Here is a 22,069-nt window from a genome sequence, read left to right as displayed (position 1 = left end):
GCACTGAGGTACTTCAGCCTGTCTAAACTAAGCATATTTTTGCCAAATGTTAACTTCTGTGGATGACATCTCACCTGGGCTCCAGGAACATCTGGTACCTGCTATGAATGAATACTCTGCCAGCTGCTGCCAGGGCTTTAGTGAACGTGAATGGCCTTTGCCATTCAAGATGCTGTGAGGAGGATCAAAGTACAAGATGCAGTTTATTTTATTTTCTGCCTGATTTTCTAGTTGGTCAAAGTCCTTTTGTACAGTTCTGTACTGGGTGTTGGAGATCATCTCTTAATTTACTCTCCTAACGCCATGAGATTGGTGTGCCTTGTCAACAGCTCTGTTGGTCATGGATTGAGGTGTGATTTTTCTTTTGTAGACTGAAACCAAAACAGCTAAATAGTAGTTTCAAGGCTCACTACTCTTCTTGCTTTAAGAATATCCATGTTGTATGTACAGTTCCCCATGCAGTATGATGCCTTTGCTCTCAAAACACAAAGCTAAAGCCAGTAGTTCAGCAAACACATCAGTTAGTTATATTCAGGCTGCTTAATATCCTAGCTCATTGGTATATTAATTTTCCTAGATAACTTGTGAAGATACTCATTGGTAAGAGTCTATTTTAAATTATAAGTGGTAAAGTTTGTGTGATATGCTTCCGCATTATCCTGAGCTTATTTAAGTGGTGCTGGCAAGAGTGACTGTAGGATCTACCCTGTTCAAGTGTCCATCAAAATATGGGTGTGCAATACTGTGTTTATTTTACAAACTTGTAAAGGATTACATGAATCTCCCTGTGTGTGCATGTATGAGTAAGAGGCACAGAGAATGTTAGTGACCACACTGACGTGATCAAGACCACAACATGTGGAATCAGTTGTAACAATTACTTTGTGGTGGTTTCTGCAGGATTGGCTTGGCACATCTTCTGGGTCCTGAATATCTGGGGGTGATCAGCAGCCCAAACAGTAGATGCCAGTTTCAGTGAGGCAAAGCTATACCTCAGGGCAATGTAAGAGTGGCCAGGCTGCAGCTGGAATTGAGCATGATGAGATCAGCATGAGCCCTGGGCACATGCCTTTGACATAACACACGTGCTTCCATGTTAAGTCCTGCTACTTGCTACCTTTCCTTGCCAGATTCTGATTTGAAGCTACGTGGTGAGCTTTGGAAGGGAGAGGTAAGCCCAGGGTTGTAAACAAAATCCCAAAATGCCACAGACAAAGGATACTGTTAAATTGATTCATGGCAGAATGTCTCAATTTGTATTTAATAAAAAGAAAAGGTGAAGCAAGGCTTGTGTATCCAAGCAACTGTAAAGCCTTCACTTGTTGCCATGGGAGGTTTTATCAATGACGCAGTGGTTGAAATTGTCCTTTTCTTATAACTGAAGGTTTTGGTAGGAAGAAGAGGAGGGTTTCTAGACAGAGAGCCTGTTCCTGCAGGGAAACAGCAAGGAACAGTCTGGAGCAGTCACATACACACAGACACATGGATGAAGGTCTGATCAAATTAAAAATTATAAACGTGATTATTTCCAAAACATAAATATGAGGCCCCCTTGAGGCTCTGCTTTTGGAACTATTTATCCTATCGCAATCAGTCTACACGTAAAACAAATGCAATATTTGACCTGAAAAGAGAATTCACCTGCTATCTCCCGAATAATTTAATACAGCAGAAATATTTGCTGTGTTTTACCAAGCAGGTTTAGAAAAGCAGATCCTCACACACTTGTACTTAACCAGTCGTTTTCTTCTTTAGTATATGAATCAAAAAAAGGATGCATTGTGGGCATCATCTGATACTGAATACTATATTAATATATTGCTGAATATATGCATGAATATGGCACTTACATGGGGTGTATGGTTTTTGACAGGCAGGATTCTCATTTAGTGTTACAAATGTATAGATCAGTCTCAGTTTGAGGAAAGTATGTTTAAGAGACTATTCACCTGCAGATTTGTGGCTTGAAAGACGGCCAAGGAAAAAGAACAAATTCCTGGCGTAATATTTGGTCAGGGAATAGGTTTATGAATAAAAATCTAGAGTTACACTGGTTTCTCACTCCAAGAGTAAAATGTTTCAGTATGTTCCAAAAAGCAGATGCCCAACAAACATCTTTGTGCAGGAAAAGGAAATATTTCCTTAAACATCCTGCAGCAAACGTGACTGATTGAGCTTCCTTTTCCCTCTGCTTCTGGTGCATTTCCCTTCTTTGCACAGACAGGATCTAACCAGATTTGCAGAGTATGAACTGTAGGTTACTTTCAAATTCATAACTATGAAATGGTTCGTTTAGCAGGACAAAGGCCGAGCCGGCAGACACCCTTTTTCCAGCTCAGCATGTGCATAGCAATGGGAGGGTGGCAAGGAGCTTTTGTTAATCTCAACCGAGCTGGCAAGAATGCTGCAAAATGAAGTCTTTGAAGATGTTTTTTCTTCATTTTTAAAGTAACAGTTTGTTAGAAAAGATTGAAAATCTTGCAAAAAAATAAATCTGCAGAATTTTGAAAGACCTCCCTGGCAGTCATATAACTTAGGCAAATTTCCCCACTAGCAATTAGCCTCTGTAATTTCCTTTAACAGCCATTTTTTTTTCACAGGTTCTGTTTTGGTGCATCTGTGAAAATGTGGGTTTTTTCCCCAGCTTGAATGCACTTTAAAATAAATAAATAAATAAAAGTGGCAGAGAGGATTAGGGTATCAGGTCAGGCTGGGGCTGATCCAAGCTGCAGTGGGATTTTATTTTTTTTTCCCTTTTAGTTTAACGTGTAGGAATTGAAAGCTTGAAAAGCTTCATGCTTAGAGCTGTTCCTAAAATAGTTGGGACTCACACTCCACTTCCTAATGTGCTGCTCACATCACAAGACCAGCCGCTGCTACTTGCTCTTTTGTTTGAGGCTTCAGTGTCGAGCGCAGAGGCTGCCTGCTCTGTAAGGGCACAGTCTGTCCTTCTTCCCCAGAGATGATCCACCTTTCCCCCCAAAAAAGGTAGCCCAGGTAAAGATTTCCCTTTGGGCACCAGTGTCACACCCCATCTTCCTGAGTCCAAACAATCCACTGCCTTTCACAAAAAACAGTACCCCTATTCAGGGATTGGTTTAGAAGTTTTTATTTTTATGTGAAATCATAAATACAAAATAAAAATAGTAAACAAGTGCTATAGATTTCTCTTTTCCTTGGGATGAGGTTCAGGCCTGATCCTGAGCACTTCTAAGCCTTAAAGTTCAGGAGTAGGTCTTTGCTTTTAATAAATCAAATGTAGCAAAAACCAGCTTAAGACTTTTACCCTGAAGCCAGTGATGTCAGTAACAGCATTCTCTTGGGTTATTTTTTAAAGCACAGCAGCAAGTAAGTATACTGAAGGATGAGATTAAATATAACATTTTTTTAAATGGGCCCTACTTCCTGCTAGAGTTGTTGGGTGCTTCCCCACTGACCTCAGCAAAACCTTGTTACATCAGCAGCGAGTTATGTTTTTAGTAGGATGATGCTCTGTTTGCTAGTACATGCACAGATAGTGCTGGTTTCTTCCAAGAGGTCTTGCATAATAGCTTCAGAGGATCCAGCCCTGCCATGACACAAAGCTATGTATCAAGATGTTTGGCTTGTAAAAAAAAAAAAAAAAAAAATAAATTCCCTTCTAAGGCATGGGTTTCCCTCCCTTTCCCCAAGTCACCAGTTCTGATGAGATTTTTAAATGTTAGTGATGCACTGCCCAGAAAGATTTCATCTTTTGGTCAGAGTCCAAATCCTGCAGTGCTTCTAAAGGCTCTACGGTACAGGTACATGCAGGTGTGTCTGTCAGCAGGAGTTTTGTTTATAGTTCTTTGAGACAAAAGAGAATGAGGTCCAGGATTTGGGCTAATACCTGTTGACTTATTTGCTAGACACAAGAATGCTGAGCAAGGCTGTAGTGTGTCTATGGGCTGGATGACAAATACAGTTGGACACTTATTTAAAACAAAAAATAAAGACCATGAAACAAAAGTGCCAAACCACGTAACATGGCCATCTTCAGTAGATTTCTTGCAAAATATATGCATTTAAATACATTTACAGTTTACAAGATTACACTGTTTAAAAAAGTTGCAATGATGAAATACGGAATATTTTACTCTTGTACCAAAACTACATATCACATCATAACAACAATACTATAGCTTTTATTTAAATGCAGACAGTATAAGAACTGCACCTCGTTATAGAGCAAAACTAGTTGTAGACATATTGCTCTGCTTTTGTATTTTCTGATGGGCTCAGACCCTGCTATTTATGTGTTTAAAAATGAAGGCAGCTGTCTTTAAAAAGGTAAATCTCATGCTCAATAGTCCACATCAAAATTTGCAGGGGCAAGGCTTTAGTGTCTCATTCAGGTCTGTGTACATAATAATACCACTGGGGTTTTAAGTTTGCTAAGCAAGGTAAGAGCACAGTCCATGTAAATCTGTCACAAACCCAGTTATGGTTAGTCCATAAGTCTTTGTGTTATTAGGAAGTTGTAAGAGTTAATGCTCAGGTTAGGGGGGCAGGGTATTGCTACATGGTTGTGAGGGGCCCATGAGATCATAGCATTACACCAAGGAATATTAAGAGCACTTTTCTTGTTAAGTCTTGGCAGAAGTCTCCTTACGGTGATATGGACGCTGTTGTGGTCCATAGCAGAATTCTGTGTTGATTTAAAAGTACACATAATTCACATGGAAGTGTATCACACCACCCCTTAACCCCTCCTTTAAAACAAAGCTTGTCTCTGCAGCGTAAAATGGAAAGGTATATGCTAATCTTCCACACTTTGCAATGTTTAGCAGGTGCTGAACTCAGAAAATGAGAGTTATGTTGCCCAGAGCATCTTTCAGTCTGCACAGTGTTATCAGGGCAATACAGAGGAGCCGAGAGTCATGACTTAACATCTCCTGATTAGCCTGCATAAAGTTTCAGTCAAGATATTTGGTAAAATTCTTTAGCAATTTCTTTGCTCAAATTGGTACATGAAGGAAAGTACATTAACAAAATTATGGTGGGGAGCCAACTGAGTGCCTATTCAGCTGAACACACAATTCAAAATTGGCAGAAAGCAGGGCTTGGCAAGAAGGCCATGAAAGCTGTCCGTACCCCCAGCCATCAGCATCAGGGGCAATCTTTATGTTTCCAGTCTTCCGTAATGCAGATGAGAGGATCCAGAGGGATGCCTGCTGGAGCCAGGACATACAAATCTCCTAGATCTCTGAATCTAGTCCTCCCGTAATTCTGGCAATGAGTTGATATTCAAGTAAAAATAGAGCAGAAGCTGATCAAGGAGAAGGGAATATAGAACCTCAAGCGGCAACCTAGTGTCATCTGGTTTGTACTCTACTGAACAACTGCAGCTACCTGAAACCTTTCAATCTTTCTGAAACCTGAAATCTTTTAAAGGTCTCAAAGGAACACAGACCAATGCACTTCTCTGAGGGACTGAAACAACTGCAGAAAAATCAAATACCTTTCTCCAGACAGTCACCTGCCTGCAGGAGTAAGGACTGAGGTTAGTGTCGTGCTTTACACAGAATCTTAGTTACCCAAACAGAAGAACAAAAAGCCCCAATCCCTAACCGGTGAAAGTCCCAGCAGGATCAGGCAGATGAAGTTTTTCAGGAGAGAAAACGAGGAAAGGACGCTCCTCCTCGGCACCAGTGCACACCCGACGGCGCGGTGCCACGGCCAGGCGATGCTCCGAGGGGCACCAGCCCCTAGAGTGGGCGGTGAAGTGCTCACGGCGTCCACGGTAGCACCGGGAAAAGCCGGGAGCTGCGGCGGGAGCCGGCCGGGAAGGCGGCGGCCAGACGGGGCGGCCCCGAGCATGCTGCCGCGGCTCGCCCGGGCCCCCCCATTCCCACCCACCCCGCTCCGGGCCGGGGAGACGCCGTTTCGGCTGCACCGTGCGGCCGGGGAAGGGGGGCTTTGCTCTACGCGCGGGCGGTCAGTACCGGGTCCCCGGCGGCGCCGAGCGCGGAGCTGCCCACAGCGGAGCCACCAGCCCCCCGGGGAGCCGGGCCCGGGGGCAGCGGGGCGCTGCCCTGCCTAGGGCTGCCACTTTACGGGGGGTCCCCGTTAAGAAGGGACGCTAGGCAGGGGAGCGCTGGAGCTGGCTGCAGGCGCTCCCGGCGCGGTGCCCTCTGTCCGTGTCCCCGCAGGGCCGGGGGAGCGCGGCAGCCCCGCTCAGACGTAGTTCTTCTTGTCGTACTCGCCGTTGGAGGTGGGCCGCCGCGGCGCCGAGTACTTGACGGGGAAGGAGGTCTCGTCGCGCTGGGAGCAGGAGCAGCAGCAGATGAGGCAGCCCCCGAAGAGCAGCAGGGCCGTGGCTGCCCAGCCGATGTAGAGCGCAGCCCCCATCTCTCGCTTCTGGGAGGATGGCACGGTGGGGTCATAGAAGTCGCTGATGACGATGTTGGCGAACCAGCAGAGTGGGATGAGGACCAGGACCCCGCAGAGAATGTAGATGGCCCCACCGGCGATCACGACGCGGGACTTCATCTTGCCGGGTCGGATGCAGTTGGTGCACTGCGCGCCCACCACGGTCACCATCAGTGCCACCAGCCCCAGCAGTGCCACAACGACGGTGAGTGCCCGGCCTGCCTGCACCTCGGGACGCAGCGCTAGGATGGAGTCATACACCTTGCACTGCATCTGCCCCGTGCTCTGCACCACGCAGTTCATCCACAGCCCTTCCCAGATGGTCTGCGCCACCACGATGTTCACGTCGATGAAGGCTGACACCTGCCACATGGGCAGCCCGCAGGCCAGAATCACCCCCACCCAGCCCAGGATGCCCAGGCCCAGCCCCAAAATCTCCAGCGCCGCCGAGGTCATGCTGCCGCCGCTGCCCCTGCACAGCCCCGGAAAAAGGACGGCCCGGCTGCCTGCTGCCCCGCTGCCCCGCCGCTCTGAGCGGCGCCGCCGCCGGCAGCGCTATATGAGGAGCCGCGGGGCGCCCGCCCCCGCCCGCCTCCGCCTGGCCCGGCCCTTTCCCGCGGCGCGGGGCTCGCACGGCGCTGTTGGGCGGCAGTGGGGCCGAGGGCACGGCTGCCCCCACCGCTGCTCGAGGGGGCTCCCGCCGCAGCCGGGGGAACGTCCCGCCGCTCGGGCCGGCACCCTGCTGCGGCCGGAGCTCGCAGGGGCGCCCCCGTCCGCCCCCGGTTAAGCGGGGCGCTGGAGGAATCGCGGCCCGCCTTTTGGCCGCTCGGACTTCTTCCTTGCGGTGTGGTTATTTGTGTGTTTCCTATTTGCTGATAAAATCCACAGCCAGACCCTCGGAGAGGTCCCAGCAGTGTGGGCGTCCAGATTATCCGAGCCTAATTGATTGTTTCCCAAAAGGCTAAGCCTGGACATCTGTCTCCTGTGCACTGTGACAGGCAAAAGTGTCAGCAAGCACCACCAGACGCCTTAGGAACTACCCTGGAAATGGGAGAGCTCTCAGTATGGCATCTGCACGTCATCTGTTAGTACCAGTGGACAGATTCTTAATTCCATCTAGGAAAAATAATCACTCTTAGCTTACAGCAGCATGAAACTTTTGATACTAGAGTCAAGAGCAAGGCATTCTATTTAAATATGTTGCCACAAAGATTTCAAACTCCACTTTACTGTTTTAATTGCTCAAGTATATCTCGAATCTTTATGGTGTGGCAATGAGTTAAGTGCCCATATCAAAAAGAGCACATTTGCAAGAGGTTTCGTCGTCAGGCCACACAGCCATTGTCATTGCTACAGTCTCGTCATGGACTGCCAGCACCTTGGATGGCTCTTGTGAAGAAACCTTGGTTCAACTCCTGCAGGCCAACAGCAGCTCACAGCCCCCCCCCAGGCTGGCAGATGCAGCGAGCTGTGTTTGGTGCCAGCGCTTGCTGTTAGAGCTGCTGTAGAAAGAGAACAGACCTCACGGCACTCACAAGGAGCTGTGGTCTGGGGGCTTTCCACTGGGTGCCCTGAGAAATGCTTGTTTGGATTTAAGCTGAGATTGTTTTGGTTTATCCTAAATAAGTTTAAATATTTTAGACAAAACTGAAAGTTCACACTGACTTGTGAACTGGTTTGGCTAGATTTGGTTTCAGTTAGCCCAAAATATCCTTCTAGTGTACAGGAAAGCACAGAGTTGAAAATAACACATTTCCTGCCCCTATGTAAGTGGTTTTTGCTGTTGTACAGTAATTTACAGCATATATTATGGCATGCAGAGATTTGTGATGGAAATACTAAGACTGGTATGAATGCAGCATGAATGGAAAAGTCCATGTGTGAAGCAGAAATAGCAGAAGGTATGATAAACAAAGGTTAAAGGAATCACATGCATCGACAGCCGAGGACATGACCAATGGCTTAACACTGAGCAATGCCCTGCTTACATCCTGGCAGCGGCACTGATGACTCTTCTGCAGAGGACCTGAGCACTGGTAACAGGAGTGTGACAACAAGGTCACAGCACACTGTATATGGCCTTTCACTTCTTTTATTTTTCCAACCAGAAGACAAACTTTAACCACAAGACAACCAAAAAAAGAAACAGAAGAACATCAACAGCTTGTGGACCATCATGGTGTGGGCATTCTGACACACGGGAAACTGTGGACAGCCTCCCATTGATTATCTCTGCCTGAGCAGCTGTAAACATTTCTAGCATGGAAAATGTCTTCCTAACAGGCTGCCTGGTAAATGGAGTTAAGAGGAGTTGTCTCCTCTTCCAGCTGTATATGAAATACGTACAGTTTACTTCAGTTATTTGAAACTGTAAATTCCAGTGTGCAAGTCCAGGAGGAATGTGTGACTGGGGCTGTGCAGTATGTCAAACTGAGGCAGCTTACAATCACTCAGAAAAGTCCCTGGTGTCAGGGAGAGGAGAATGTGCAAAAGAACCAACCACAGAGACAGAGATGTCTCAGAGGTGAACAGGAAGAAACCCAGAACACAAGCTGAAACTGAATAACATCTGTATTTATGATGATAATAATGATTATATAGAAAACAGCACAGAAGAACAATTAAAAAAAGGGGGAGAAATGCCAGTTATCTTAGCCCATAAGCACAGGAAAACCCCACCCTTGCCACTTGCCCGGGAGCACGGAACTCTGAATTTCCTCCGATAAATGGCCTGTGTGTATTTGTGTGCCGGCCGGGAGGCACTCATGGGGCCTGCACTGCTGCCCAGCTCTTTGGGCTGAGAAGGAAAACCAGCACACGGCTTGTTGCACCTCTGCAGCCCTCACCCCACCTTCCCTTGCTACCTGTTACCGAGCAACTGATTCCTACAAATCACTTAATCCAAGGCAATTATTTCTCTGGGGAAATACATTCTTAATAATCACAGGGTAAATGAACCTTTCTGCTTAGAGGCATTTCCATTCCTGGTATTTCACCTTCGTCTATTTGTTTCTTTTCCTTACCCCAGATACTAGTTTTCACCCTGGCTACTGGCAATAACCTCCATTTTTAATTACATGATTCTGTGATCCTGAAAGTGAGTGTATTGCACAGATTACCCTTAATGAGCCCATCAGTGCATGGCGCTCACTGCTCTGCTTACTTGCCTTACTTTAATTTGACTAATACAGCTGCTGGGGGGCCTGAGGACCCCATCAGCTTCAGCACATCATGGCTTCTGGTGGTGTTAGTGTCACAACAGTAGGAATTAATTCAAACTTCCAGAAATAAAAAGGTTCTAATTTCTTGAAAAGAAACACAAACCAGCATGATATTTTACTTGGGATGTTAAGAAATCACTACTTATAAATAAAACCCTTGCTGGTAAAGTCTGGATTCCTTTAAATTCAAAGGCATGATGTTCTTGCAACAAAGTAACTCATTAACAAATGACCATTAATGTCATTACATACTTCTCCAGCTGTGTATTTATTAAATTATTCTAGACGGGATACATAGGGGGGCTTTGCAGCCTGTGAAAATGGGCGGAAGTGGTATTCAAGCCAAGAACAATTGCACAGAAGCCATACTGTAGCAAGAGGGACTTTGGGATTAGAGATGATCGTGTTTTCACTCCTTTCCTGACATAATCAGGACAAATACCAGGCGCAGAGTTACTGGGAGGGCTGCTTAGGGGGGTCCAGGTTCTTGCCAGCATTGCTTGTCCCAGTGTATGAGCCCTGCACCATGGCACAGAAGAACTGCTGTGCCCAGCTCTCCAGTCTTGGTAGCGCTCTGCTCAGCCCCGAAGCATCCTGCCAGCAATGTTTAGAGAGATTTTCCTTTTGGGACCTGAAATGTAGTCTACAGAGCATGCTTTGTTTATAACTGTGGACTGTCCCTTACCTACATTCTTCTGCTCCTTCTCATCCCTAAAATGTTAAGCATCTGGAAAACAGAGAAAATAACATTTGGTGTCAAGCTTATGTACAAACCTAGTGTTGTTTGTGTGAATAAGACAGAGTACAAGTCAAAAGGTGAATTAGAAGCCCAGTGATCTCAAGACAGCTTACCACAAAGGTGAAGAATCAGGAATCCTATCAGAGACAGATTTTGTGCCATATTTTGTCTTCTAATTAGTGCTGAAATAAAGCCGAGGAGATTTACAAATACAGAGGTGTTAGGTGGGGACTGTTCTTTATTTAGAAAGCTTGAGTTTTCTCATGAAGATTACTACTTTGTGAATTATCTTCTAAAATGCAACTGGTTTTCCCAAGAGAAGAAATTTAGTTGGTGCATGAGTGCACATACCGTCTTCCACAGTGAGATAGGCCTCCATGAAGTTCCTGCATGTCAGCAGGGCCAACACATCTTCAGACCAGTGTGACACATCAGAAGACTGGCACGTAGGCATGAGTCCTTGTCAAATGAGCAGATTATTACAAAATGAAAGTGCACAATTTCACCATAGGATTTATCTCAAGGTCATTTCTTTTGGAAAGAAGCTGAAGTGGGTAACATGAAATTTTTCACTTCCTCTCTTAGTTCATCTTTTGAACAAAGAGAAGCAGTGACTTAAAAGCCACACCAGAATTTTGCAAGGAAGACCAGTAATGCTCCATGACTGGTGCTAATGACATAGGATCCAACACCTTTTTTAGTACAAGTGTTGCTGTGACCTTCAGGATTGGGAAACAGATGCCCACACTACTCTTCTGCCTCAGTGGTGATGTGACAAGACTCGAGTAAAAGAAAGGGAACAGATATATCTAGTTGAAAAAACAGTGAAAGAGGTTAAAAATCTGCTTCCAGCCTTCATATGTTTTCTGCTGTATATCCCTTTCCAAACAAAGTTGCCCTAGCCCTGTATCAGTGTCTGTACTTTACACACACACCCTCTGCCTGGACTTCTTTTTGTGAACTGCCCACTGGGACTGCCAGGGAGCCAGAGGCAGGGAGTTCTGGCTGGGCTACACAAGGTGGGAATACTGAGAGAGTGTTATGAGCACTTTCCTCACATAATGAAGAAATTAATTGTGCTAAACCATCATTAGAACTGAGCTCCACACCTCCTTTGCTCAAATGCCTCTACAGACAAACCTCTGGATCAGCATTTGAAGCTTCACCTTGGTTGGAGTTGATCTTCATGTCTCTGCGTCTTACCAAAGCACCCCCTTGACAGGAACATTTCCAGTCACCACTGTCAGGACCAGCTGGGCTGCACTGGTGAGCTGTGCTGTTCACCTAACTCATCAGCACCTTGTTTACTGAATTTGGCTTTTGAGAGAAAACTGCAGTGTCACTGGACAGCCATAACCCTGCATTAACTTTGTTTCAGGGCAGTTCATATGGTGAATGATGGCCCTTTCCCAAAGCTTAGACTGTCCCGTCTGTAGATGAGCATCTAAGCAGCCTCATTATCCCACTCGCCAAGACATCACACTGGATATATGCTTAGGGCATGTCGCTTCACCTAATTCTCTTTAATGCTATGGACAGCTCTTGAGAATGCATTAAAGCTTGGACAGGCCGGGGGGCGGGGGGGAGCTATAGGAAATATACATTGTTTCATGCCTAAGGGTCCATTCTAGGTCGTATTTCCTATCAGGAGAACTGTAGTTTAATTTTGTCCTCTTTCAGAGTTAGCCTCCTTCCACAGATTGTGGTGTACCAGGATCCTGGTAGACCTCTTTCCCATGTAATTGTTGAGAAATCACATCAGATGTCATTTTGTAAAGAACAGCGTCAGCAAGGACAAATACTATTGTTTTAAATACACATTGCAGATGTTGAAAGTAATTAGTAAAGATATGACCATGAAGTTACTGAAAACTGTTTAGGGCTAGCGATGGGAAACATGCTATATTTATTTAGCATCCCAGGAAATTTGCGTTTCTGAAAATACATGAGCAGTTTGGGACACCTCCTCTGATTATGAGAGTGATTCTCAGCAGTGCTGTCCCTATTCTTAACAAGGTATGACTAAGACAAGCCCTGTCTTTGGGAATAGCATGCATCTGTTTTGCCAGTTCTGATTCCCTTCTTAAGAGTGAAGTTGGTTTCCAGTAAGGGGAAAGGATGATTGTTATGGTGAAAAGATGCAGAATGTCTCTTATTCCAGAGAAAATGTTGGGGTTCTTAATGCTTCTTCATTGCCATAATAAGCATCTTGAAAAGATGGGCTTGTGCGTGCTTGTAAATGCCAAAGAAATGTTTCTATTCCTCTGAGGCTGTTATAATTCAAACGCAACCTTCATTTCCTGTAGTGCATTGCTAAAAATGCATGTTTGTTTTTATGTGGGAAAATACTTATCTGTTGCAGATTTTCTTATGGATTGCTAAATAACTTGTGAAGTAACTAGTGTCAATAAGTCCTGGTGCATCCACAAATACTGGCTTCCTGTTTGTACATTACCGGAGCTCCAGCTCTGAGCTTCACACTTCAGAAGCGCTCAGCAGTGAGACCAGCTTTCAGGGGACCTGACAATTTTGATTCCTGGTGCAGCAGGTCTGCAAAACCATAGAATATTCAAGATGTTAGAATGATTCACCCCAGTAGTGATTCCATGCGTAAAGCACTACACAGAAGAGTATTTTCATCAAATCACCATTTAAACAAATACTAACAGAGAATGGGAAGTTCGCCTTTAAATTTCTGTCTATTACCAACCCAAATACTAAACATTAGCCCAGGGGATATCGAAATTCAAGTATCCATCATTCACACTAGTTATGTTCAAAGTGCTTTTTTCCTGGTAATCCTGTAAAAGAGGATGTCACCCACAGTGTGCAGCTCTTACATACCTAGTTCTAAAAAGTTTGGTCCTGGAGCCATGTATTGTATTAAATCTTATGCAGGTGAAAAGAATTTATGCATATGCTTAAGAATAAGTTGTTTAATCAGAACCCAAGTAAGTTTATCTCTAGGAAAGATTGGGAGAGATCAAGATGTTCAGTGTCTTACGGTAGTGAGCGAACAGCTCCATGAATTGCTCTTATAGCGCAGCCATTACAACAATCACACATAATTTTAGGCTCAGATTCCAAATATTCAGCTATGTGAGGAACAGACTCAATTGAAAGAGAATCAAGTTAGAAGGGATCTCATAACTGAAAAGAATCACTTTTATTTTGCCTAAGCAGCATATTTTCTTTTCTTTTTTTTTTTTTCTAATGTAGTAGAAATAATGCCAGGGAACATGGGGTTGTTTCATCTATCAATCCTCAATTTACTTTTCACTTATATGGTGGCATTTATTTTGTTGAAATCAGTATCCAGTATCATACCATTTTCTCTGTTAAGGAGCAGAACAAAAGATGCATAATGTATTTTGCTGAATGGATGAGGTATTTCTAACTTGCTAAGACGTGACTCCACACAAAGTTAAGATTTGAATTCAAGGAAGGACTCTAATTGTACTTTTGCTAATGCAAACCTGGATGTATCAGGAACTTTTATAAAAGGCATTTGAACTTCCAAGGGAAGAATAAAACAAAATTCTTTCAGAAATAATAATTATGGGAATGAGTGATTCACAGCCAGACTGCCATTCACTGCATTAGCATTTCTAGACTATTTAACCATTTAGGAGGAACAGTGTTCTTCAATATGATTTCTTCTTTTTGCACTTCTGCTAATACCAATGTGAAAATAACAAAGATGCAGTACATCTTTTGTGGGCCTGCATTCTCTGTAGGTGTCTGCAATGCAGCACTTCTCAGTTACATGCACCAAATAGTTCCAGTTCTGCTGCTCAGTGATCCTGCATACTGCGGTTTCATAACAAGTCTCACAACAGGTTTCAAAAGTAACAACAGTTCGTATTCACCAAGTGCGGAATGCACTGTAAAACTTATTGTCACAGGATGCTCTTCAATGCCAAAAGTTGAGAAGGGTTCAAAAAGCAATGAGAAAAATCCATGGAAGAGAAAACTGTCAAGATAAAACTTCTGGCTCAGGAAGCTGCTGAGCTCCAGATTACCGGAAGCTGGGAGCATACACACACACGGTGCTGCTTTTATCTCTTCCTAAGCATCTGCTACTGGGCACTGCGGAGGTAGGGCACCAGCTAGAATTGGCCTTCGCTGTCACCCAAAGTGCCCTTGCTTATGTTAATTTCTGGCATAATGGGACTGTTTTGGAAGGATTGTGACTTCCCTGAACATTTTGTGTTGGTCAGCCATCTGATTCAGCCATGAATGGGACAATTATTGGTATGCCTCAATAATGGGAATTTGAAGTTTTTGGAGAATGTTTCACCCATTGCACTAAATCCTGCCAAAGGCAATCATGGGAAAGCACTAACTTTCACTAGACTCTATGTTGATGCCAGTCTGTAGTTTGACATTGTCCATGCTAATCTCTTATAATTTCTTCAAGTGCTAAATAGTTATTTGCAATAGCAGTTTATGTGTGTAAACTATTGTGTCCATCATCATGTTCTGATTTAGTGGAAGAAAGGAAAATTGCCACTGTTGTTGCTTTGGTGATAGTAAAAAACACTTATATGGATATCCATAGAATAATTTAAAATAAGACCTTAATTTCTAAAGACTGAAATGCCATCTTTTAGCTCTTCCAAGAAGGTAGTGTATAACAGTACTTTGTGTTACAACATTACACTTTGTCCTAGGAAACAGAACTTGGCTGTGCTTTCATTGGCTTTTGTCTTGTTCTTACTCAGATCACATCAATGCTCAGTTGATAGTATAAGCACAATGTGAATTAGCAAATAATGCCAGTCTGCCTTCAGCGGCATTTGTTTCACTTCCACATTTTCCTGTTGTGAGCTGTAACCTTGTTTGCTTAATGGATGGAAATACAGACAAAACAGAAATGTGTCTTGGTATTCAGAATTGTAAGTGAAAAGATTCGCTGCCAGGTCACGCATATAAACTGCCCTCTGCAAAATGTTCAGGTGGATTATGAACAACTTGAACACAGTTGTTGCAGCTGAAAGGTTGGAAAAAGCCTTCCCCAAACTTCGGCCGATACTCTGTTGTAATCTTTTCAGTGTTGCATTGAGCGTGTGAGCAATGTAACACTGTTTCACCGTGAGAAAGTGATCTGGTTCTGTCGTCTGACTGCAGGTATCATTTACACTTGGGATTTATGTCCGCTGGAGTCCCCAATACTTCAGAGAACTTGTTGGCAAGAATCCCTTAAGTGACGATAACAACCAAGGCAAAATGCTCTCACATAACCAAGAGGGAATGCCGTGATGAAAGAGAAGATAGCAATAGTGTAAGTAAAATGATCACATTGGGGATTTTGTACAATATTTGGGAGAGAAATTTGCTTCATGTGTGGACAAACAGCTGAAACCCAAATAGGTTTATATGGCATACTGCATTACAGTCAAACAGCATAAAGTTTAAGCTAGATTTCTCCCTGGCTGTCACAGCTACTGTTCCAAAAGATTTTCCCCTGTGAGTAGTACCAATGCTGTAGGTGAGGCAATCTCCAAGCTCAGCGGTGTTCGGGTAGGAAAAAGGAATCAAACAATCTGAGAAGGGGATGTTTGAAGCAGAATGGGCTCTGGTCATATTTCATTCTTGAAGGTTAACTCATGTGTGTAGCTCCCGACCGGGACAGTTTGTACAAAATGGATGCCCCAGTGTGCGGCTGGTGGGATGTGAAGTTGGGGTAACAAGGCAGACTTGTGTCACCCCCAAGGCGCTACCATTGCAGCACTGGCTCCCACGCCGTGCAGCCAGGGTGCAGTGCCTGCCCTGCGGGGTGGCTCTGCCAGGTGAGCCTCTCTCTCCCGTTTTTTATTTTGGGAAGCCAGCAGGATCAGGAGGTGCTCCGTCTTTTGGAGCAGGGCACTCAGGGCCAAAGCAAGAGGAGAGCAGCCGCGGGTGCTGGGGTCAGGACCCCCGGGGACATCAGCAGGCTGCGGCGCGGTGGCACCGCTCCCTCCTGCGGGAGCGAGGAGCGCCTTAAGAAACGGCGGAGCGGCTGCTGCCCCCCCCACATTCCCCGGCCCAGTGCGGAACCCACGCGTGTGGTCACGGCTCCCACAGCCGCATCCCGCCGTCCCGACCGGGATGGCTGCCCCTGCGGGTAGGTCGCCATGGCAACACCGCGCCGGCGCGGCCCAGCCCGGCTACCGCCCGCTGCCACTGAGGCATGCGGGCGGGGCGGGCGAGACGCTCTACCCTTCCTCTCGCTCGTCCCGGGGCCGCGCCTCGTTGCTATTCCTGGAAGCGGCCTGGACCATAGAGTCGCGCGGAGGGTAGATAGGCACTCGGCCGCGTTGGCGCGTGGGGTGTGGGCGGGCTCCGCCGGGGGAGGTGGCAAATCGCGGCCTGGCAGGGAGGCACCGGCGGAAGCGGCTGTAGCTCAGGTAAGTGCCGGGGGGCTGGGCCGCCACCTCTGGCCGGCGGGTGGGTGCCTCGTCCCGCATACCGCTCCGCCCCACAGCTGGGCCCGGTCCCGTCCGGTCCCGTCCCCGGAGCCCGCCCGCGGTGGTGTGTGCTCCGTGTGCAGGCCCAGCGGCCTGGCCGCGGCCTGCCCCGCGGCGTGGGGCGAGGCTGTTGAAGCTGAGGTGTGAGGGGGGAGAAGCCTATTAGGGCAGAACCCGCGAAGTCCCGCAGCCGGCTCGCGGGCAGTTTAAGTGCACTTGTATTTGTTTTTAAAGCGAGGCCTGCGTTGCTTTTGAGATGGGGACAAGGCCTCAGTGCTGCTAGGTCTGGCCCATCTGGGGATGGGGGGCGAGGATGGAGCAGGAAGCTCTGTCTCCATCGGGCATTCCTCAGATGTTTCTAAAATTGCAACACCAAGTGTGGCCAACTGCTGGGAGCAGAATGCAGAGCCCACTGCTGTACAGAAGGATGTATACCTCATTTGGCAGCAGATGGAACAAGTGCTTTACTTTTTTTTTAGGCTTAAGTTCATATGCAGGTTGGACACCCCATGGTATCATGGGACTTAAGCATGATTTGGAAGTGACTGAAAATACTAACTGCAGTTTGCCAGTATGTACACAGTTACACGTAAGCTTTGTGGGTGTGAGGCAGAGCTGCCTATTTCCTGATGAGTGATCATGGGTAATATGTTCAGTTTCTTAATTTAAAAAGAAGCCCCTGATTTTCAGATTTACAGGCCTGTTGTACAGTATTTTTCTCAGATACAGTAACTTTGGGAAAATACCATCAAAAGCTGCTTGCATGGGAAGCACATTGTTGCTAAAAGTGGTTGTCAACGTATTATTGCCACCTTTGTGCTTTTTAAGTGACTATTCATTGTAATAACAGCAAGAAAAGAACTTGTCTAGAATAGCATGTTAACACTGAAATGGAACTTTAAATAAAATATTCAGGGTTAGAGCTCTAGATTCATGTGTTGCTTTTTCTAGGCCTTTTAAGAACAGTGCTCATACATGGTTCTTTTACTTGCTTAGTCCTTGCCTGCCTTTGCGGTGCCTAGGTGTGCTCTTAAGTCACAAAAATGTTACAAGTTGTGATGAACAGCAGTGCATTCCCAGTAATAATCTGTATGGTGTGTTATTGGTTCGAATGCATTATCAAAACAGTCTGCAAAACTTAGGAACACTGAATACTAGTTCAAAGACAAAGCAGTGGCATACACTTAGCTTGATCTGCCTGCAGATACCTTAGCTGGGCATTTGCTGTTAAATTCTCTATTTAGTGGAAGTAATACAGTCATTTTCCTGAGTAAGAGTAATGCAGAAATGTATTCAATTGTTCATGTATAAGAGAGAATTCTTTCATTTGATACCTTTTGTTTTTAACGAGGAAAATGGAATCATCTGGGATGTTAATATAGAGGGAGTGATGCTTTTCCCTGGGAGCTTCACTGAGGTGGTTTCCAACCACAGAGGTGAGGATGTGCTATGAACAAAGCATGACACAGAGAACAGGCTCTGCTGGACCTGCTGTTGTTGGATAGAATTGGGTGATTCATACAACTTTGATAGCGTAAGCTACAAAAAAAAAAAAAGTTAACTGTTTTGTATTTTAACACCCCTATATCCAATTTGGAATACAGTGAGGAAACTTCTAATTTTCATGTAACTTCCTTGTTTTCCTGTATGCAAGACACTTGGGGGAGTTATAAATATTTTTTTCAATTATTATTTATGTGCCTCGGTTCTTGACTCATTTCTTTGTGGGTTTTTGTAGTTCTTTTTTGTGAGAAATCTCAAATATTGGTATTTTACTTACATTTTTTTGGTGGTTTTATGTCTGCTTTAAGTCTGAAAATGTCACTTCAGAATGGTAATGCTTTTGAGATCATTCCCAGCACTTGGAAACCTACTTAATTTTTAAAAAGTATTTAATAACCTAACAAAGAACCACAGAAAGTAGTAAAAAACAAATAATCAGAGTTATATAACCTCTACTGGGAAGAAAGAAGCCTCACTTGATCAATCAGGAGGGCTATTCTGCTTGTAGAGATGGTTGTTAACGTCACTCTAAAGTAATTATTTTAACATGTTGTTTAATATCCTTATATGGAAACAGTCTTTGTATATTTTCCGTAGCATTTTGTGCTGGTTCCTATTAAGAAGCTCCCAGTCTGCCTGTTCTTAACAGTTTACTTCTTGCATCCTGACAGGAACAAAGGAAATGACCCATTTTCCTTCCCCTCTCATTCTCTCTTATTGGGATGCTGTTCCTAGCAGAAGGCGGTAGGATGGCACGTTCTAGGCCTCACTATTTGTAGAGGCAGCAACTGCAACTGAACTTAGGGATGATCTGCTCCCCTCGCCGAACAGCATGTTGTTTAGGATAGGAATTTGTTGGGATCTGAAATGAAAGTTTGTTACGTTATTCACTATTCAAAAACTGATTTGGGCATTCCTGTACTATAGCAGAGTGTCCCTTTTTTCTGCTAAACCTGCTAGATGGGACCCACAATTACTTACAAATAAAGTTTCACTGCGTTTTGCAAGCTAATGCAATTGTATCTTATCTGTTCCTTTTGCTTGGAAATATTTTTCGTGTACTGCTTTCCTTGTCTCATAATGATTGAAAACAGCCCTTTGAAAATCTAAAGAAAGCAGAACAGCTATGGCTTGCTCTGTTTTGCCTTAGGGTTTTTTTGTGGCTTTTTTTTAATATTTAATTTTACTATGGAAAATCGATGAAAAAGTCCCACATCTAGAAATTGTAATGTTTAATATCTGGAGTGTTGCCAGACACTGAACTCCGCATTATATTAACGCTTGTTTCAGTTACATGCAGACAGACTTCAGGATTTCAGCAGTCATTGATCTGTAATGTAGTCTGGTCTGTTGGCAAGTTATCACTTGTGAGCAATGCTGTAAGTGGTGCCGTTATTGGGTGCTGTAGGAAGATGTAACATACGGTATGTTGCTAATTTTAAGGTTTTGATTTGTAGTAGTATAGTAAAGCTTCAGGAAGACAGCTCATGGTCATCTGGGGAAGTTGGTGGGTTAAATTTTCTCGGAAGCCTCCTGAGGGCAGTGTTACGAATTGCACGGTGTGTTGAGGCAGAGTAACTGAGGAGTTGTGTGAACCTCAGTGCCTTCTTTAGGTGTTGCGGATCAGCAGTTTGGGGTTTTTTTCTGTTGTTGTTGTCCAGCTAACTTTTAGTTAGAATATTTCTATTCTAACAAAATACAGTGGGAAATAACTAACTGGATGCTGGTTGTACACAAACATTTAAGCATGTGCTGCAGTCATGATGGGATCAGAGCAGCTGTCCTGTGGCTTTGGCTACAGCAGCTTTTTGGTCAGAGTAAGTCACAAGGTGAATGTGGTTTACCTGGTAGGAAACAGGTTTTGTGAATTTTATTTGTGGAATGATTTGTTGTAAAGTTTAGGTTTTTATGATATGACACACCGAATGTGTCATAATCAGTTGACGATTTTGACTCTTCTGCTTTTTAATCAAGTAGCTTGGGTAATGCTACATTGGATGTGACTGTACTGTCAGTTTAAAGCAGAAGTAATTCAGTAATTTAAAAAATACATATTTAAATCTGGATTGTTCCTCCTTCTCACCTTTAGCTGTAGGCAGCTTCTCTGGGTGGCTTCTCACGTGGCATTACTGTGAGAAATGGGCCAGAAGGTATATCTGCATTAGCACTCGGACAATGACTATTTATGAACTTTTCTAAACTCTTGAATTATGTCACTGAATTTATAGACAAGGTGACAGGAGAGATTTGCAAAAGTAGAAACAAGATGTGAGCAGAGCAGAGCGGTGAGTTACATCTGTCAGTGAGGCTGTGGCTGTCTTTAAAGATCTGTAACACTTGTTGGCTGGAGGCTGGAATGAGCACTTGTGTATCGGTCAAAGAAAAAGGAGCTCTGTTTTTTCAAAACCATTCTTAAGTGGTGTTTCCCAGGCAGTTTTGAGGAATACCCTGTTAAAGGCTGTCAGAAGATGATTAGGATCAGGACCTCCTTATTTTCTAGGCAATGAACCTATTAGGCTTTCATTAACAAGCAAATGAACTGGGGGGGGGTGGAGGGGAGAAGTTAGAGGAGAAAAAAAAAAACCACAACCCAACAGCTTTCCTAGCTTACAAGGTGGCTGATGTCTGCACAGCTGCCAGGATTTGAAATGCCTGCTTCAGGGCAAATGAAATGCCCTGTGAGCTAAAGACATAGTTTTTTTTAAACTGCCAAGTTGCAGTTATGCTAGCTTAGACTTTTCCTTTAGCCCAAAGCTTAGTATCTGTCTCTGCTAGGATTTGTCCGTCAGACTGTTGGTGTCAGAAACTGGACTGTATCCTGCTAGAATGACTTCCGCTACCCAACAGGAAGGCATTTCTGTCTGAACACACAGGTGCCTGCATAGGTCACTTCCCTGCTTTCCCAGGCCAAGAGTTGTGTTGTCAACAAACCAAGCTGTGAAGTGCTCCTGCCACTTCTGCGTTTCCTGTCCGTGCTCTGTGGCTGCTCTAAATAAAAGGGCCTCGCTACTGCTGTGATAATTAATCTATAGCACAACTAACATTCTTGAGTAAAAAGATAAGGGCTTGCCAAAACCCAGCTGTTCTGGGTGTTTGAAACTAAAGAACAAATCTTTTTGATAATCCTTCAGATCAGGGTGAATTTTCATGTCTAGCTTGGGTTAGCCAAGTGCTAATGTTCAGTGTAGCGTTTGTATTCAGTGATGGTACTTCAAAGCGACTGAAAATAATGTTAGAACCTTTACCTGGAAATCCTGTAGGTGTCCCGTTTGTGGGAGAGTTTTTGTATGTGGTAGTAATTCTCAAATTTTTGGACAACAGTTACATTATGTTCACCAATTTGTAAATCATCTTTAAGAAAAATATAATTCCTAAGTGGAAAAGGTAAAAATGGAAGGAGAAAGGACCTCCTTATGCTATTCTTTATAGGGGTTGGAAACAGAGTATTTGAATTTCAGGTTTTATTAGCTAAGTACAGAATCAGAGAACATAAAAAAACCCCACAAAACTTCAGGAGTACCTTGCATACTCAGCATTAGCTTTCAGTAGATATTTTTCCTTCTTTAAAGACAGGATGGGTGAAAGGTATTTAAGGATGCAGAATTTTAATATTCTGAGTTTTAAAGGACTCTTTCTATTTTAAAACTTTTAAGTATTTAAATATTCTGATTTTGATAATTCTGTGTAATTTTTTTCCTGTGACTAGCTTTGCGGAGGCAGCCATTTTGATTATGGCTTGTTTGTTTTATTAATCTTTGACTATGTGA

General features: G+C 44.3%; 2 protein-coding genes across 3 annotated transcripts in view; one reads left to right on the top strand and one right to left on the bottom strand.

The window, feature by feature from the left end:
- Positions 1-3,093: 3,093 nt before the first annotated feature.
- Positions 3,094-6,922, bottom strand: CLDN5 (claudin 5). The gene has a single exon (XM_055797225.1). The coding sequence runs from the start codon at positions 6,844-6,846 to the stop codon at positions 6,196-6,198; it is 651 nt and encodes a 216-aa protein (XP_055653200.1). The 5' UTR covers positions 6,847-6,922; the 3' UTR covers positions 3,094-6,195.
- A 9,669-nt stretch (positions 6,923-16,591) lies between these two features.
- LOC101915780 (septin-2) overlaps positions 16,592-22,069 on the top strand; it is a 39,868-nt gene continuing 34,390 nt past the window's right edge. Inside the window, exon 1 of one of the 2 annotated variants that reach the window (XM_027780673.2) lies at positions 16,592-16,739. The gene's annotated coding sequence lies outside the window, so the exon portion shown is untranslated. The remainder of the gene's footprint in view (positions 16,740-22,069) is intronic. The other variant, XM_005233285.4, reaches the window with a different exon arrangement.

Source organism: Falco peregrinus, chromosome 2 (genome assembly GCF_023634155.1).
Source record: "Falco peregrinus isolate bFalPer1 chromosome 2, bFalPer1.pri, whole genome shotgun sequence".
NCBI classification, from domain to species: domain Eukaryota; kingdom Metazoa; phylum Chordata; class Aves; order Falconiformes; family Falconidae; genus Falco; species Falco peregrinus.
Note: the sequence above shows the minus strand (reverse complement) of the source record. Positions and strands in the feature narration are given on the sequence as shown.

What these genes read in the sequence shown, in the direction of transcription:
- CLDN5 (XM_055797225.1), bottom strand. Translation starts at nt 6,846, where the DNA reads ATGACCTCGGCGGCGCTGGAGATTTTGGGGCTGGGCCTGGGCATCCTG.